At 38.9% G+C, this 18,456-nt stretch overlaps 1 protein-coding gene across 4 annotated transcripts; it reads left to right on the top strand.

The window, feature by feature from the left end:
- The first annotated feature begins 1,038 nt into the window (after positions 1 to 1,038).
- Positions 1,039 to 10,405, top strand: LOC132068834 (ninja-family protein mc410). Of its 4 annotated transcripts, none has more exons than XM_059462572.1 (3): positions 1,039 to 1,243; positions 2,785 to 3,875; positions 9,666 to 10,405. In XM_059462572.1, the coding sequence occupies exons 2-3, from the start codon at positions 2,840 to 2,842 to the stop codon at positions 10,163 to 10,165; spliced, it is 1,536 nt and encodes a 511-aa protein (XP_059318555.1). In that variant the 5' UTR covers positions 1,039 to 1,243; positions 2,785 to 2,839; the 3' UTR covers positions 10,166 to 10,405. The 4 variants fall into 4 exon arrangements, with proteins under 4 accessions (XP_059318555.1, XP_059318554.1, XP_059318552.1 ...); XM_059462571.1 differs by having other exon boundaries at positions 1,040 to 1,243; positions 2,655 to 3,875; XM_059462569.1 differs by having other exon boundaries at positions 1,040 to 1,243; positions 2,685 to 3,875.
- The last annotated feature ends 8,051 nt before the right edge of the window (positions 10,406 to 18,456 follow it).

Raw genomic sequence — 18,456 nt, forward strand, 5'->3', positions numbered from 1 at the left:
ATCATCCTTCCAAAGATAAATATCGCATGATCTAGCACCCGACAAATTAATAAAATCAAGAAAAAACCAGTCTTCCAGCTCTTGAAAGTTCAATTTTTGAAAACAAATTCACTTACACCATAGTATGGACAACTCCAATATCTTCTACTAGGGTTCATTGGGGTCCAAGAGGTCAATAAAGGCAGAAGAAATCCATGTTTGCATCGCACTTCGTTCAATTCATGATCATCTTCTTGCTTGCAAAACCTACTCAAGCCTATTCTAGCCATTATAGCGCCTTCATTACCAGGAAAAAGAACCAAACAAAGCTAATCAGATAGATCTCCATACGAAACTTAAAGAAAATTGCAAAAAAATCCAAGCGATTTTGACATTTCAAAATGAATTTACGTGAAAAAAATACAACTCCAGAAGGGAAAAAAGAGAGGAACTAATAAAACAAGGAGGATTTAGTTACCTTTGCTTTAAAAGAACTGAGCTTGAGCTTCAATTTGGGGCTGATTCTTCACAATTTGGGAGAGAAAACTAGGGTTCTTGGCATAGGGTCGGGTATGGGTTATAATGTATTATTTTTTTGCCGTTGGGACCATTAATATGAATTTGAGATTGTTTTTCCTTTTTTCTTAAAAGTTTAATGCGTAGTAAATCATTGTTGACGCGCCCAAAAATGTCGACAGAAATGCGCTTGAGTTTGCGTGTCCGGAGGGGTAAATAAATTCGCTTTTAAGGTCGTCAGGGTGTTATAAGTCGCCCTAATAGTTGTAGTGTGATATCGACATTTCGGATGTAGTTTAGCGTGCAATCTATGTCTTTTGCCAAGGTATTTTAGTAAATTTACATGTTATTATACATTATCATAATCAAATCAAATAATAAGAATGTTATTAAACCACAACAAACATGTTATCTATCCAAATATTGTATTCATTAATACAGTATAATGCAATGCAATGCAATACGATGACATAACACCATCCAAACAGAGTGTAAGTGGTCTCTTTTTTCTCTATGAAGAATGAAGCACAAAAAAATTGTAGGGTAGGAGATGAGGTAAATTGAAGTGACATATCCACCACGTGCTTCATGTTAAACAAAGAAAAAAAGAAGTTTGGGCAGTCAGGTCTTTGCATCCATATTTTCTGACTCCGCCCGCCCACTGGTAGGCGTCGCCCTCACTGACATCCACTTTGGCTGCTCTTCTCATCTTTCACATTGCTAGGGTTTTGTCTTCTCTTTTCATCAGGTAAATAAATACCCCCCAACCAATATTTGTTTATTATTTCTAAGGACTTTTAATCCTTTTTCAATAGTTAAGTTTCTACTTTGTATCTCTGTTGTCAGTAAGTAAATATATTTCTTTACTTCTTGATCTATATGTAGATAGATTTGTTATTCTTTGTAGGGCTTTCTGTTTCTTTTAGTTTGAGTTTTAGATCTAGTTAATGAATTGGGGTCTCTGTTTAATTGTTATTTTTTGAAGGTTTAGGCAGATGTAAATGAGTATATCTACTTCTGAATTCTGCCTAAATGAGAAAATTATTGAAATAGTCTGTTACGTTTGAGAATATGTTCAAATTGTCCCTTAAGGATGTTCATGATCCTCTAATTTTATTAAAAGTTTTAACATTTTTAGCCTCGTCAAATATTTACCGAATAACTATGAAAAAAAAAAAGGGAAACTAGCAGTAACTCACATCTAAAGATATAATTTTGATTTTGTTTAGAGTCTGATGCAGCTTTTTGAAGTGTAAGTTCTGCTACTATTTTTTAAGTATATCTTTAAGGAAGAGGGTTATGGTAGCTTGAAGACCAAGGAAGTAGTAGTGGATAAATCCTCCGAATATATATGGATGATTCACATAGGCGTAGTCTCTGAAAAGCTAAAGCAAGTTTTGGTTCATTTCATATTCTTTTTTTTTTTTTTTTTTTTTTTTTTTTTGATAACTGTGTTGTCCGAGCCAGCTTGGGCGCACCTCGACTAATTTCATGGGATATTTGTCACCTCCCCAACAGGTACCAGTTAATTCTGTCCGCCAAGGCTAGGACGGATGAGAAGACATCACCTAGTGTTTTTGTCTCTGCTGGGATTTGAACCTGAGACCTAATGGTCGATTGTTTTGCTACAGTTACTTTGATGTTCTTCTTGTTTCCAGAAATCTAGTATGGAAGGAGGTCCTATTTTGACTACTTCCTATCTTCATTTCTCCTGTATTCTTCAGTTCCGCTTCCTTTAAAACGTCAGCTCACAACCTTTAATAATAAAAAAAGAAATAGCTCACTGACTGTGGATGGACAGATTGGGTTCTGGTCATTAGTTATTACTTATTTAGAGGAGTTGAATTGCTACCTTAGCAATTGTGAGTAGATGAGTATTAATTTCACTTGTTTCAATGGGTCTGCCTAAACTGAATAATCATAGGATGAGACATAAACCATTTATGTAAGCATTTTCAGCATTCTTATGTTAGTATAAAACAACATACAGGACTTGCAGAGAAACTAATCAGGCTATTCAATGCATTTTGTAGTGAGCTTCTTCTTTGTGCCTTTAAGTACTATTAAATGCAAGCTTTTCTTTTAATTTTTATTTTGAGCAATAATTAATATTTTTCGTTCGGTTGACTGATAAACAGTATTTTATTCTTGTCTGTGAGATGTCACTTAACCAAGGTTCGCATGAACAGATATTACAACAGTTGTTCTGTCTGAATAAAGTTTCTACCATTCCAGATGAAGCAGTAAAAATATTGCAGAGTGAAGCTTTCTTCCTTCATTTGTTGGCAGAGTGAACTGAAGTTTCACATGTGAATCTGGTCAATGTGTTTTGTGTTTGATCAAAATGGACGAAGACGGTCTTGATCTAAGCTTGGGTCTGCCCTGTGGTGGAGTGGCTGCCTCAGAGAAAAGTAAAAGTGGGAGCTCATCGGATTCTAAGGTTGAGGAAGTTGATAGAGATGGCAAGGTGATCAATGATTTCAAGAACTTTCTGGATGGAGGCACTAGCAGCCAAAAGCATGATTCTGGTGTGGGTTCTCAGAGAGGTGATTCAACGAAACATGATGGGAACTTCCTTTCCAGCACTAGTGTTGATGTAGATGCTTCTAAAAAGTTAAATAGTGGAGGATTCTGGGTTTCAAATGATAATAGACATATAGAAGTTGAAGAAGAAAGGAGAAGTGATGTGGGTGACAAACGTAAAAATTTGTTCAGGGAGTCGAGTCAACAAAAGAAGCATGAGAGAGAAGGCCATCATGCTGATATGCATGACAAGACAAGGACATCACACATTTCAATAACCACGGATGATGGTTCAACTGCAGAAAATGAAGATGTAGCTGATTCCGAAACTGTGGGTTCAACGTCCAGGCAAATGTTGCAGCATGATGAGAACTCTAAGAGATTTGTTGGAACTAGTGGTCTAGGTGAGGTTCATAAGGAGGTTCGTGGTGTTCCTGATTCAAGTGGTGTAGAATTACTTGGTCAAAGAAGGTTTACCATTTCTTCTGAGAAGGATGTTAAGTTTGGGAATATGCCATATACCATCCCATTCCAAGGCCAATCAATAAACATCATGAACCTGCCTTACTCTATGCCTCTGAAAGATTCTAACCCTGGTAGTACAGCAAGTACGACTGGTTACCCAGTTCCTGGCATGATGCAGGTAATGGCTACCACAAGCGGGGATAGACCAGGAACTCAGCCTTTCATGCCTACAAATTTGCCATTAATGTTTGGCTACTCTTCTGTACAGCTGCCAACATTGGAGAAGGATAATTCCCGCGGTGCAGCTTCTAATCTTCAACAGCTTCACCCTTCCTACGGAAGAGGTCCCTTGGGCTCTGATAAGCACAAAGATGGAACAAATATTGCTCAAGGTTTTCCTTTTAACTCTATGACTTTACTTTCATCTTCAATGCATGTTAACAATTTGTTGGACATAATCTATAGCACTTGAGAAAAATTGAAAGAAGATTTTGGAATAATCAAATCACTCCTTAGGATTTTTTGCATTTCTATTTGTGCTTATGAAATAGCAAAGCAGCCCATTCTACTTCTTGAAACTTTTTAAGATACTTCCCTGTCGTGAGAAGCTGTGATTGAATGACTGTAGACCTTCTGTAGTCATTGAACATTCATCGGGAGGACAACTTTATTGCTCCCAGTGAGAAATACTGTGTTGGAAGACAAACTTTATGGTTTTCTTCTTCTTTTTTAATCCACTGTTCATATACCGTTTAAAGGGCCATATATGCGTTGGTGCTTTTACCAATCGAAGGGAAAAAAAATACTGCTTTAATCTAAAACGAAAACTGTTCTTTCAATTTTAAAGAAAAAATGGTAGTAGAAGCAAACTGAAAAGTTATCTGATTCATGTAGCTGATTATTATAAACAACAAACAACACTAGCTGAATAAAATGCAGCGTAAAATATAAAAATGCAAGTATATCCTACCTTACAACAATTAAAGTTAATTGAGCAGTTGAATTCTTCTGTATAGTTCCCAAACATAGCGAAGGGTCCATTTGAAGAAATTCTCAGAAGGATTGAGGTGGAAAAATGGATTTTTCTTTACGATTTTGGTGTGGTGTGAGGCGGTTACTTGGTGTTCCAGCACTGAAGTATCGGCGGTGAATGTGGGAGATATACCTAAAGTCTATGGTGTAGGTGTTAAAACTATAGATGGGATGTGCCACATGGATAGCAATGATTTGAATTTGAATGGGGACCATCAGGTAAAGAAGAAGAAAAAACTAATTAGGCTAAATGATATGGGTCAAGGGGACTCTTCAATTTACTATTAGTCTAAGCCCAATTGTGGATTTTAAAAAGCCCAGAAATGGGTTTTAAAATTGCCTTTGAGAACGGGTTTTCGACCCTGAAGTCATAATATCAACATTTGACTCGATGGAGATTGAAATATTAGCGAACCTTAGCACAAGGGAATCACTGTCTTTGGCTACTCAACTAGAGAGACAAAAGAATGCTAACCCATAGAAGACTCAAGCATGCATGGCGAGGAAGATGAAGGTAGGGTGATATGTATAGGACGAGAAATCATTCTCTCTTTCTATGGCACAAATCAGGTGGTGGAGGATGAAGATTAGAAGACATAGTCAGGGGGATGATGCGGAACCTCTTGATGCTCAATTTATTGAGAGAGATGGATGCTTCTTTGTGGGTTCATAAAAATGTTGTAAAGCTGAGCAAGGCGTATGGGGTCATTTTTTTTAGGATGCGAAAGGGAGGATTTATCTATATTTAGAAAATTGATAGGCGGAGACAAGATCTAAGAGAGGCCTCAAGTTTGAAGACATGTACGACTCCGGAAAGGAAGAAAGGGAGCCTGGAGTCACAGAATTTGGTCTCCAATATGAACTTCCTAGAGTATGGTTATCAATGAAGGTCAACATCATATTGTGGAAGGTTAGGGGACTGAATCGCACTGATAAAAAGTGAAGCTGTTAAATGAGAATTGAAGATCGATTTTTGTTATTCACAAGAATCCAAACTCCAAGAGGATGTGCAGTGGTATGTGAAACAGTGAGGGGTAGCAGATGGGTTAAATTTGGTTGCTTTTTGGGGTAGCAGGGAAAGTATGTTAAGTCTCATGGGACAACATGTTATGGAGGTTGAAGTTATCAGTGTTGGGTATTACTCCATAATCTGTAATTTCATGTCCATGTCTCAAAATTCCTTATGGCATCTGGCTGGGGTATACGGGCCACATCGTAGAGTAGAGATGGAGGACGTTTGGTGGGAGTTATCCCCTTCTAGGGGAATCTGTGAAAGGCCATGGGTAGTGTGGGGGACTTCAATTGAACTAGATTTATGGAGGAATAGAGGGGTGGGAACAGGATCTTAGATTTATGGAGGAATAGAGGGGTGGGAACAGCATCTTAAGAGCCAAGAGGGATTTTACTAAGTTCATTGAGGATCTGGAGCTTATTGATCCTCCACTTCTACGATTTTTTATTTTTACATGGGATAGGGTATTGGATAGGTTTTTGTTCTCATCAGAGTGGGATGAAAGCTTTAGGAACATCAGACAATTTATACTACCAAAAGTTTCTTCAGATCATACCCCCCGATATCACTACAAATGGAGTAATGAGACAGCATAAAATCATATTTTAAGTTCGAAAATCGGTGGCCAGGAACAGAGTGGTTTGGAGATAAAATTGCATCTTGGTGGTCTTCCTTTAATGTTCAGGGCAGCCTGACTTTATTCTTACTCAAAAACTTTAATGGCTGAAAGGCAAATTGAGAGAGTGGAGGATAAATCAGTATTGTAGAGGGTTTTAAGAAAAAGAAATCCTAGAGGGATTAAGGGCCAACGCATTAGGTCCAGATGGGTACACCATGGGCTTTTCTGTTCAGTGTTGGGATGTGGTTAAAGAAGACCTGATGAAGATTTTTTAAAATGTCCACTCATAGGAGTACTTCGGGAAAAACTCTAAGGCTATTACTTAGCTTTAATTCCTAACAAGGTTGGGGCAGTGGAACTAAAGGAACACAAACCTATGTGTCTCATAGGTAGTGTGTGCACGATCATCAAAGGTTTTGACAGAGGTTGAAGATAGTGATTCATAAACTGGTTGACACTTAACAAATGGCTTTTATCAAAAGAAAATAGATACATTGTTGACTCCAGAATTAGAGGGAAGATTCCTGGGATCCTTGGTAAACTGGTTAAAAGACATTTGATCATATGTTTCATATATTTGATCATATTAATTGGGATTATCTTTTGAAAGTCCTTATGAATATGGTGTTTGGAAATAGATGGATCAGGTGGATAGGCTTTTGCATAAGCAATGTAAAATTTTCCATTCTAGTTAATGACTCTCTAGAGAGATTCTTTTCTTCTCAGAAAGGACTACGGCTAGGAGACCCTCAATCTCTCTCTCTCTCTTTATTATTTCAATAGAAGGACTGAATAGTATGATCAAGAAGGCAAATTAGGAGGGTCGGCTAAGGGGCTTCAAGGTGGTGAATAGTGATAGAAGCAACTTGGAAATTAGTCATCTTCTATATGTTGATGACTCCTTTATTTTTTGTGATGCTGAAGAGGAGCAAGTTAGACATTTAAGGCTGATTTTGTCTGTCTCTGAAGCAGTTTCAAGATTACACGTAAATTTGAGCACGTCTCAATCTTCACAATAAATGAGGTGACTAATACTCAGAGACTGGCTGGTCTTCTAGGCTGTCAATTGGGGATGCTGCCAACTACATACTTGGGGATGCCTTTATGTGCAAAGAATAGATCCCAGGAGACACAGAATGTAGTGTTAGAGAGGTGTGAAAAGAAACTCACCTAGTGGAAAAGTAATTACTCTCCCTAGGGAGGGAGGGTGGGGGAATAATTTTTGTCCATAGTGTATTGGACTCAGTGTTATTAAAAGCGAAAAGCGCAAAAAAGCTCTAAGGTCAGCTGTGGCTTTAAGCGCAAAGTGCAAATAAAACGCGGGCTTTAATGAAAAAAGGCGCAATGGTGAAAAAACACATATATTTATGTTTAGTCCAAGACTACTAATAATAAGCATGAACAACAAATAAATGGACAAAGAAATAGTAAAAACATTGCGATAAAGTGAAATATCAATTATCTAGTGTCACCTCTTCCAGAGGGGCTCATTGTCAAGGAAAACTGTGTCTTAGAGCCTTGTTGATGACACTAAAGCGCAAATAAATCTAGGCGAAGCGCTTAACATGTTTTGAGCCTCGTTTCAGGGCTTAAGCGCGCCTTTGGCAACACTGATTGGACTCTCTTCCTACTTATATGATGTTTCTTTTTCCTTTACCAGTAAAAGTTGAGAGAAGAATTGATTATGTGAACGAGGAATTGCATATGGCAAGGAAACAAGGATAGAAGGTTCTCCATCAGGTAAAATGGAGTACTCTGGTTAGCAAAAAGGAAGGAAGCCTGGAAATCAGAAACTTGAAACAATATAAAAAGAGCTTACAAATGAAGTGGTTGTGGACCTTTGGAGGAACAAGTGTTATGGAGCAAAGTTATCAGTGATAAAATATGGGGAAAATGGGTTGTGGTGTACAGGCGATCTGAGGTTCTTATGGTGTAAGTGTATGGAAGCCTAGTATGCGAGGTTGTAATGTCAGCTTCAGAAGGTGCCTCAATGACTTGGAGGTTACTAGAGTGACTGAATTCTTCAAATTGCTGGAAAACTTCAAAGGCACTGTTGAGCAAGAGGACATACTGGTGTGGGGAAAAATAATAAAGGAGTTCATTCTGTGTAAGTCCGTTTATATTGTCTTAAACAGTGCTGGACAACAACACATTAGGCCTTGGCACTGAAAGCATATCTGGAACGTGAAAATTCCATTTAAAGGGGCTTGTTTCTGCTGGCTTGTGGTAAAAGAGGCTGTTCTAACACATGATTGTTTGTTGAAGAGAGGTATGCAACTGTGCTCTAGATGTTCTTTGTGAGAACAAGAAGTGGACACAAATAGTCACTTGTTTCAACACTGCAAAATAACCAGCAAGCTGTGGTATTTGTTCATGAGTATGAAAGGATTGAATTGGACAATTCCCATGACAACTGTATTAATGATAGCATACTGGAATGATCCAGGTATCCTACCAAGGCAGAAGAAATGGTGGAGCACTGTCCTAGCATGTATCTGGTGGATAATATGGAAGGAAAGGAACTCAAGATGTTTTGAAGATAGAGCAAACCCTGAACAACAGATCAAGATGAATTATATATTTTTGTTTCACTTTTGGAGTAAAGTAGCCCCTCTAGAGGCGGGCAGAATCTATAGTGATGGACATCATCGGGTCCATGTAATTACCACAAGACTCGGTTTTTGTTCTTTTTTGGGGTCTTCTAACTATGTTTACTCGTAGCAGAATCTCTGTCCTAAGGGTTTATCTCATCTACAAAATTTGTTACCTGCTCAAAAAAAAAAAAAAAAGGGTAAAAATGTTGGGTCTACACAGTTTGTGTTAAAAATGTTATAAAAAATTATTTGCGATTGAATAACAAGTGCCACCTTGATGTAACATGAACTTGCATGCTCAAAGATTTACGATGTTCAAGGTTGTGAGCTTACTTAACGTTGATCTTGGGCACCTGTTATTTGCGGCAAACCTTACTTTTGTCTTTTATTTTCTAGAATAGAATAGATACATAACTTCACTATAAGAGCATCAGCAAGGATGTAATTTGTACACATTGCAGTAAATGAAGATCCACAACAGGCATTCATAGCCCATACTTAATCAACATAAACTCATTATTGACCCTCTCTAAATTAGTGAATAGATGATCTTCCGAAGCCGTTATTACTGCCCAACTTTTGTTATCTTAACTTATACTGCAACCATAGTACCTAAACCCCCCTTCCTGCTTCATTGATTTTTAAGTTCTTGCTCATTCAAGTTTTCATTTTTTTCCTTCTTGACAATTAATTTCAACCTGCATCATTTATCTTTCATCCTTTCCTCTTGTACACCTATTGAACATTCCTATAAATTTTATGTAGCTTCTAATTTGTTGCATGAGATGCCAGAAGTTCCCGAAAACTTCCAGATTGTTGCATTTAAAATTATGCACCATCACTGTTACATCAATGGGCATGGTTTCTTAGTTCAGTAATTGTCCAGCCTTGTGACTAAGAAGTTCTACTTGCTATTTTTATGTAGCTACTTTACCTATTATTCCACATAAGTCATCTGAATCTGTACAATATGATGGGAGGGCAATGGAGCATGTGAAAGGCAATGGAAGACAGCATAAGGCAGAAGAAACTTCCACTTCTCGAGGGGAGGAAAATGTTAAAGGTAGCAACATAAGCTTCAGGGCAAAAGACCCTCCTGAGCAGCCCAGAGCAGAAGCAGTTCCTTCTGAATTTCGGACTATAAGGCCAGGTCTTGCAGCAGATCTGAAATTTGGAGGATCTGGTTCCTATCCGAATCTACCATGGGTCTCAACAACTGGTCCTGGTCCAAATGGTAGAACAATATCTGGTGTTACTTATAGATACAGTCCCACCCAAATCAGGATTGTTTGTGCTTGTCATGGGTCTCACATGTCACCGGAAGAGTTTGTGCGGCATGCTAACGAAGAGCAAACTAGTCAAGAAGGCGGCACTGATGTTTCATCGTTTCCAAGAAGCAATCCTGCTGCCTCTGCGCAAAGCTGATTTTGGATATAAAATCCTGTGCTGAAGAATGAAGTAATCTTTCTTTGTATCTTGAAATAAATGTAGGAAGCAGAAGCATCTTTATAGTTCAAATGATTATGTGAGTGTTGTCTGCATATATCTTATTGCATATGCACATATTCCATTAAATTGTATTAGTCTAGCCTCTGAAATTGATATGCTAGCCAAATATTTGTAATAAAGTATGACTTTCTTTATCAAGCATATCATTAGCACTCACTTGGGTCTTTTCATTTCATTGCACTGGAAGGCCTATTGAATAGGAAAGTCCCTATTGCTATTGGTCCCGTTATTACTTATTATGGTGCAAACGAAATGAGTGTCACAAGGCGTTAGGTGTGTAATTGTAAGATTTTTTTACAGTTCTCCACATTGAGCATCTCTTTCGTAACTAAAGTCACTGGTCAGTTTTCAGAAGCTTTCGTCAACCTTGACGCCCCAACTTAAGTCCTCATCGGCAAAAACATAGGAGAGATGTTAGGTATATAAGTAAGCAGGCTTTACACCATAGTGACGCGTTTTAAAGCCGTACGGGCATAGGCCTAAAGCGGACTATATTGCTAGCGGGGTGGGTTGTTACAGATGATATTAGAGCCACTCCTGTGTGAGCCTTGTCGTTGTGGGTCAGAGTTCAATTGAGTTTAGGCAAATCTCGTGTAGGTGGGGCAAATCTCAGTGCTGAGTCTAGGTAAATTCCATGCGGTTGGGCAAACTCAGAGAGGACGCTGAGTCCATAAGAAGGTGATAGGATTCCTAATGGAAACTTTAGAAATTCAAAATGGAACTAGAATGCAAGAAATTAAGATAAAAGCAAGACCCAATTAGTAAAGGAATTATAGGCAAATCTAGGTATTTTAAACCTAAACCCTCCTAATTGATTCCTACTAATGAACCTATACTAATTGATAATCAATAATGAAGACTCAATGAATCCACAAATGAGCAATTCAATGTAGACAATCAAGGACAAAACTTTTGGATTACCAACCGAAGATCCACACAACTAATCACTAGGATAATTTCTAACTAACCAACTAAACAAATTATCACTCATAAGAGGTTTTTCTTCAATAATCAAGCTAAGGAACTAATGAAATGACTAAGACAACTATATATAGTCTTGTCTTTTGCAACTAAGGCCCAAAAGTGACCTTTTGCAAAATTAGCCACAAGTTGGCCGAAAATAGCCAACATTGGCTCTTCTTTGGCCATTTGCACTTTTAGCCATTTTTTATGGCTTCCCTTCTTATGCCTTCATCTTCAACATCCTCCCAAACAATCATCCACACGTTATACACTCTTAAGAGGTATTCTTCAAGCGCCTCCAATGCCCCTCTCTTCATAAACATCACTTGCAAGTCTTGGACCTACTTGACTTGGCTACGAGTGAATGGCCTTGAAGAAGTTGTGCCCATTGGTATCATATCATCCTCCCCTTCTTGGAGAAGATTTGTCCTCGAATATAAAAGCTCACCTACACCACAAGAAGATAGATCACTTACATTGAAAACATTATGCACATTATACTCACTTGGCAAGTCGATCTTGTAGGCATTGTCATTGATCTTCTCAAGGACTTTGAAAGGGCCATCTCCTTCGGGCTCAACTTTCCCTCCCTCGATTGAGGGAATCTTTCCTTCCGGAAGTGACCTAAACCCAATCATCGGTTGGAATTCCACTTTCTTTCTTCCATGGTTTTGCCTTTTTGCCACCTTAGTAGTGATCTTCTCTATGCTTTCCTTCACTTTGGCATGAACCTTCACCATTTGGGATACCCTTTGTTTTTCATCCAAACTCATAACAACATCACTAGACAAGAGGGTTAAGGTTAAAGGAACCAAGAGTCATGCCAATAGAGGAATGGAGGGATCGATTATAAGCAAATTCAATCAAAGGCAAACGATCCTCCCAAGAAGTGGGTTTTCCTCTAATCATACACCTAAGCATGCTCCCAAGAGTCCTATTCACTACTTCGGTTTGACCATCCGTTTGAGGGTGGCAAGAAGTAGAGAACATGAGCTTGGTGCCAAGTGTACCCCATAGACTCTTCCAAAAATGGCTAAGAAACTTGGAGTCCCTATCACTAACAATAGTGCGAGGCACTCCATGCAATTTAAGCACATGATTCACAAACAAGGAAGCAACATGAGATGCATCATCACATTTATGGCATGGTATAAAATGAGACATTTTTGAGAACCTATCTACCACAACAAAGATGCTATCATGCCCCTTTTGGTTCTTGGAAGACCCAACACAAAATTCATAGAAATGTCAATCCAAGGACCAATAGGAGTGGGAAGGGGAGTATACATACCTTGAGGACGAGTCTTTGATTTTGCTAGCTTGCACTCCAAGCATTGTCCATAAATCTTCTCCACATCATGCTTCATTTTGGGCCAATAGAATTGTTCATTAAGGATGTCAAGAGTTTTGGAAACTCCAAAGTGCCCCATCATTCCACCACTATGAGCTTCTTTGACAAAAAGCTCTCTCCATGAACTCATAGGGACACTCACCCTACCATATTTGAACAAGAACCCCTCAACAAGTTGGTATCGGTCAACTCTCTTCCCTTGAGTCAACTCCTCACAAAGTTCTTTGAAATCGGGATCTTGAGAATAGAACCCGTTGAGGCTTTCAAATCCCATCATTCTGGAAGTCATAGTATTTAGCAAAACATACCTTCTAGACAAAGCATCCGCCATTACATTTTCCTTACCCCTTTTGTAATGGATCACATAAGGAAATGTTTCAATAAGTTCAACCCATTTTGCATGTCTCTTGTTGAGTTTGGATTGGCTCTTCAAATGCTTCAAGGACTCATGATCTGAACGGATCACAAATTCTTTGTGCCACAAGTAATGTTGCCAATGGGTCAATACCTTCACAAGTGCATACAACTCCTTGTCATAAGTAGAGTAATTCAAAGAAGCCCCCTGTAGCTTTTCACTAAAGTAAGCCAATGGCTTGCCCTCTTGCATCAATACTCTACCTATACCAACCCCGGAAGCATCACACTCAACTTCAAGTGTCTTCTCAAAATTGGGCAATTGCAACAATGGTGACGAAATCAACATGGATTTCAACTCTTGAAAAGCCTTCTCTTGCTCATCTCCCCAAACAAAAGGAACTTCCTTTTTGATCAATTCGGTTAAAGAAGAGGCAATAGTACTAAATCCCTTCACAAATCGCCTCTAGAAACTTGCCAACCCATGAAAACTTCTTACATCGGTTGCATTTTCAGGAGTTGGCCAAGTTTTAATGGACTCCACTTTTTCTTCATCAACCTCCACACCATTCACACTTACAACAAAACCCAAGAATACCACTTTATCAACCCCAAAGGAACACTTCTCAAGATTAGCAAACAACTTTTCACGCAATAAGACATCAAACACTTGTCTCAAATAGACTACATGCTCCTCTATTGTTTTACTATACACAAGAATGTCATCAAAATAGACAACCACAAATTTATTGATAAAGGGCTTCAAGACATGATTCATTAACCTCATAAAAGTGCTAGGTGCATTGGTTAGTCCGAATGGCATAACAAGCCACTCATAGAGACCAAAATTAGTTTTGAAGGCCGTTTTCCACTCATCACCCTGATTCATACGAATTTGGTGATAACCACTTCTAAGATTAACCTTCGAAAATACACTTGAGCCACATAGCTCATCCAACATATCATCAAGTCTAGGATAGGATGTCGATACTTTACCGTGATTTTATTGACGGCTCTGCAATCAATGCACATCCTCCAAGTGCCATCTTTCTTTGGAACAAGAATCACCGGTATGGCACATGGACTAAGACTTTCTTTGACAAGACCCTTCTCAAGGAGCTCTTCAACTTGCCTTTGCAACTCCTTAGTATCCTCTGGATTGCTCCTAGATGCCGGTTTGTTGGGAATTTGGGATCCCGGCACAAAATCAATTTGATGTTCAATACCCCTTAATGGAGGCAATTCTTTGGGCATCTCCTCCGGAAATAGCTCATCATATTCCTGCAAAAGAGAAGAAACAATACTAGGCAAAGTGCTAGTATCTTGGTTAGTATGCAATAAGTGATCCTTGTTGACAAGGCACACCATGAAGCGCCCCTCATCAACACCTTTCAAGCAATTGCTTTGTTTGGCAAGTGTACATATCTTGGCTTTCCCTTTTGTTACCTCTTGATCCTCTTGGCTAAGTAAGGACTCCTTTTAAACTTCTTCCTTTTGCACTCTCTCCCGGAGCTCTTTCATGATTCTATAGTCCTCACTTACTTGATAGGGTGTCAATGGGGTAAGAGTATGCTTTCTACACCCCAAGACGAACGAATACTTGTTAGATCTCCCACTATGTTGAGCATCCCTATCAAATTGCCATGGTCTCCCAAGTAACATATGACATGCTTGCATTGGCACCACATCACATAAGACTTCATCTTGGTACTTGCCAATGCTAAACTTCACTACAACCCGCTTCGTGACCCTCACTTCTCCACAGTCATTGAACCATTGAAGCTTGTAGGGGATAGGATGTTTCCTTGTAGGAAATTTCATATGGTCAACCAATGTCGTGCTCACCACATTTGTGCAACTACCACCATCAATGATCAAGGAGCACACTTTATCCATGATTTTGTATCGGGTACGGAAGAGGTTTTCCCTTTGATCAAGTTTCTCTCTATTCATTGCACCCATGATCCTTCGCAACACACAAGCCAAATTAATATTCTCCTCTAGTTGCTGTTCATCATCCTCCTCTTCAAATTCTCTCTCATGTTCACCTTTCGATTCACCATCACTACCTCCTCTACCACCCTCTTCCTCTTCATCGGTTCGATAACCATCAAGCATGGCCACAATTGCCCTTCTATTAGGACATTCACTTGCAATGTGTCCCCTACCTTGGCATTTGAAACATTGAATAGTAGAAGGACGAGGAAAGTTAGGTTTAGCATTGTTACCTCCTTTAGCCTTGTCTTCACCCTTGGCTTTGTAGTCGAACTTGGCTTGAGGAGTTGGAGTAGTGATCTTGGGTTTGTCCCATCTATCCTTGATCCATGATGAGTATGACACATTCTTAGCCTTGTAGGATTTCTCCACTTTCAAATCCGCTTCAACCTTTGTTGCATCATGAAATGCCTCCTCAAGTGTGGTATAGGAATGAAGCCTTATGGATTTGGAGATATCATGGTTCAAATTGGCCACAAATCGGATCACCGAGTAATTCAAGTGTTCTTCGATCTTGGATTTCAACCTCAAGTTCTCAAACTCATCGAAATATTCTTCCACACTCTTACTACCTTGCCTCAACATGTATACTCTTTTGATAACACCTTGATAATAGTCGGGTGTTACATACCTTGCTTCCATGAGCTCAATCAACTCTTGCCAAGTTGGCACATCAAATATATGTCGTTGAGCTCTCTCATGTTTCTTGGATTCCCACCAAGTGGATGCATACCCCTCAAATTGGGTGAGGGCATACTTTGCTTTCAACGCATCCGAGATGTTGTTAGTAAAGAATATCCTCTCGCTTTGCAATTTCCATTCTAAGAACTCTTCCGGGTCACTCCCACCTTTGAACTTGGGAAGTTCCACCTTGATAGTATGCAAATTGCGGTCTTGACCTCCCCTATCTTCATACCCTTGCCATCTTGCCCGGTCATCATGTCCTTGCCATCTAGCACGGTCATCATGACCTTGCCATCTACCCCGCTTCTCATAGGGCTTACCAAAACCTCCTCGTCTCCGTCGTCCCCTTTGGGAATCATACCCATGTCTTCCTCCATACCGTGGCTCCTCCCACCATCTCTCCCGCTCATACGCCTCAACTTCGTCTTCATAAGTGGGATTGTGGTATTGGGTTGGAAAGGGTTCCGGGGTAAAGTTTTGTAGTGTTGGTGCATTTGGGTTTGTATGGGAAATAATTGGTGGAGTGACTCTCGGGGTCACGTGTGGTGGACGTTCCTCTTGAGGGTGTTGGTATAATTGGGGTTGGTTAAGGGGGTTGGTTCGCCTCACATATCCCGAGGCGTCGACATTTGGATTAGTAGGGTGTGGAATGGATGAGGAAGGATTGAGGTTAGCTTGGGGATAGTATAACGCACGCATTTGTCCTGGGGTTATGGTTGGTGAGGTGTTGGGGTTCCCACTCACGTCATCCCAACATTCACATCCCCACCTTTTGATTAGGGAGTGCCCAACCCACTAGTTTGCTCCACATTCGCCAACCTAACATTGATACTTCCCGCATCCGCCTTCATTGCACTCATCTCCGTGGTCATCCTTGCAAACTCCCTAAGTAAGAGAGCTATTGAGTCCTCTCCATCATGAGATTGTCCTCTGGAATTAGTCATGGTACCTACAAAACTCAACAAACAATATTAGTAGTAAAGTTCCTCACGTCGCTCGTATTTAACTCTCAAATTTTACCACCCAACCTAGTGCTTTGTCCAAGGTTGGGAATGAAAACTACTTGTCCAATCAATCATCACGATTGCTAAGCTTTGTGGAAGAATGGATTCTTATGTTAGGAATAACGGACGACTCAAAACAAACGGACAAGAGTCAATAAACGTTCAACGAAATAAAACGAGAAAAGCTTGAAGAAATTGGTACGAAATAATATTCGGACTCAAGAACTAATTTAACAATCAAGTAAAAACAATTACTAATTGTTAATTAGTTAGAAGAATCAAGGAAAAGAATTAGAAGAAGAGACAAACCTTGAAGAAGAAATAATTTTTTTTTTTTTTTTTAATTTTGGGGCTGGAATAAAACAGGGGAAGAAAACTGTTAAAAAAAAAAAAAAAAAAAACAGGGGACGAAAATAAGTGAAACAGGGGACAAAAACAGAGCATTCAGCTCTCTGAAGTTGGCTGCCACGCACGTGCAGGCTCGCATCAGACTGCTGACGCGCTGCTGAAGACATCGATGATGTGGCGACTTTTTTTTTTTTTTTTTTTTTTTCAAATTTCTGATTTTTCTAATTTGAGGGCCTACCAACTTAATTTTTTTTTCTTTTCTTTTGTCCCAACAAATACTTTTGACTTGTACACTTTTTGGATTAAACACACCTTTTGAGTTTTCTTTTCTATGAAGATTTGAAGTTCTTCAAGAACACCAAGAACTTCAAATTGCCAATCACCTTCAAAACAACTCCAAAAATTCCCAAATTTCGAACCTAGGCTCCCTTCCACTAGTAAAAATAAACCCACTAATTTTCAAGCCCTAATTTCCTCTTCTTCTTCAAGACTAACTTTATGTTCTTCCACTTTCATACTCTATTAATGGTCGATGACTCAAAAATGATCCAAATGACTTGAAACTTTGGAATTTGACTCAAATAACACTAGGGAACAGGAATCTTGTGTCAAATCAACAAAAAAAAACATTTTTTTTTTTTGGGGGTTTTGAAGAATTTCGAATTTTCTATATATATATTTTTTTTGATTTTTTTTTTTTTTTTTTTTTTTTTGTAGAAACAAGGATGAAGAATTGATGGAACAATTCTTCTACCAAGCTCTGATACCAAATGATAGGATTCCTAATGGAAACTTTAGAAATTCAAAATGGAACTAAAATGCAAGAAATTAAGAAAAAAGCAAGACGCAATTAGTAAAGGAATTATAGGCAAATCTAGGTATGTTAAACCTAAACCCTCCTAATTGATTCCTACTAATGAACCTATACTAATTGATAATCAACAATGAAGGCTCAATGAATCCACAAATGAGCAATTCAATGTAAACAATCAAGGACAAGAGTTTTGGATTACCAACTGAAGATCCACACAACTAATCACTAGAATAATTTCTAACTAACTAACTAAACAAACTATCACTCATAAGAGGTTTTTCTTCAATAATCAAGCTAAGGAACTAATGAAATGACTAAGACAACTATATATAGTCTTGTCTTTTACAACTAAGGCCCAAAAGTGACCTTTTGCAAAATTAGCCACAAGTTGACCGAAAATAGCCAACATTGGCTCTTCTTTGGCCATTTGCACTTTTAGCCACTTTTTATGGCTTCCCTTCTTATGCCTTCATCTTCAACATCCTCCCAAACAATCATCCACACGTTATACACTCTTAAGAGGTGTTCTTCAAGTGCCTCCAATGCCTCTCTTCATAAACATCACTTGAGTCTTGGAGCTCGACTTGGCTACGAGTGAATGGCCTTGAAGAAGTGGTGCCCATTGGTATCATATCAGAAGGGGTGTATGTGACGCCCCAACTTAAAAGGAAAGTCCCACATCGGCAAAAACATA

This window comes from Lycium ferocissimum, chromosome 8 (genome assembly GCF_029784015.1).
Source record: "Lycium ferocissimum isolate CSIRO_LF1 chromosome 8, AGI_CSIRO_Lferr_CH_V1, whole genome shotgun sequence".
NCBI lineage: Eukaryota > Viridiplantae > Streptophyta > Magnoliopsida > Solanales > Solanaceae > Lycium > Lycium ferocissimum.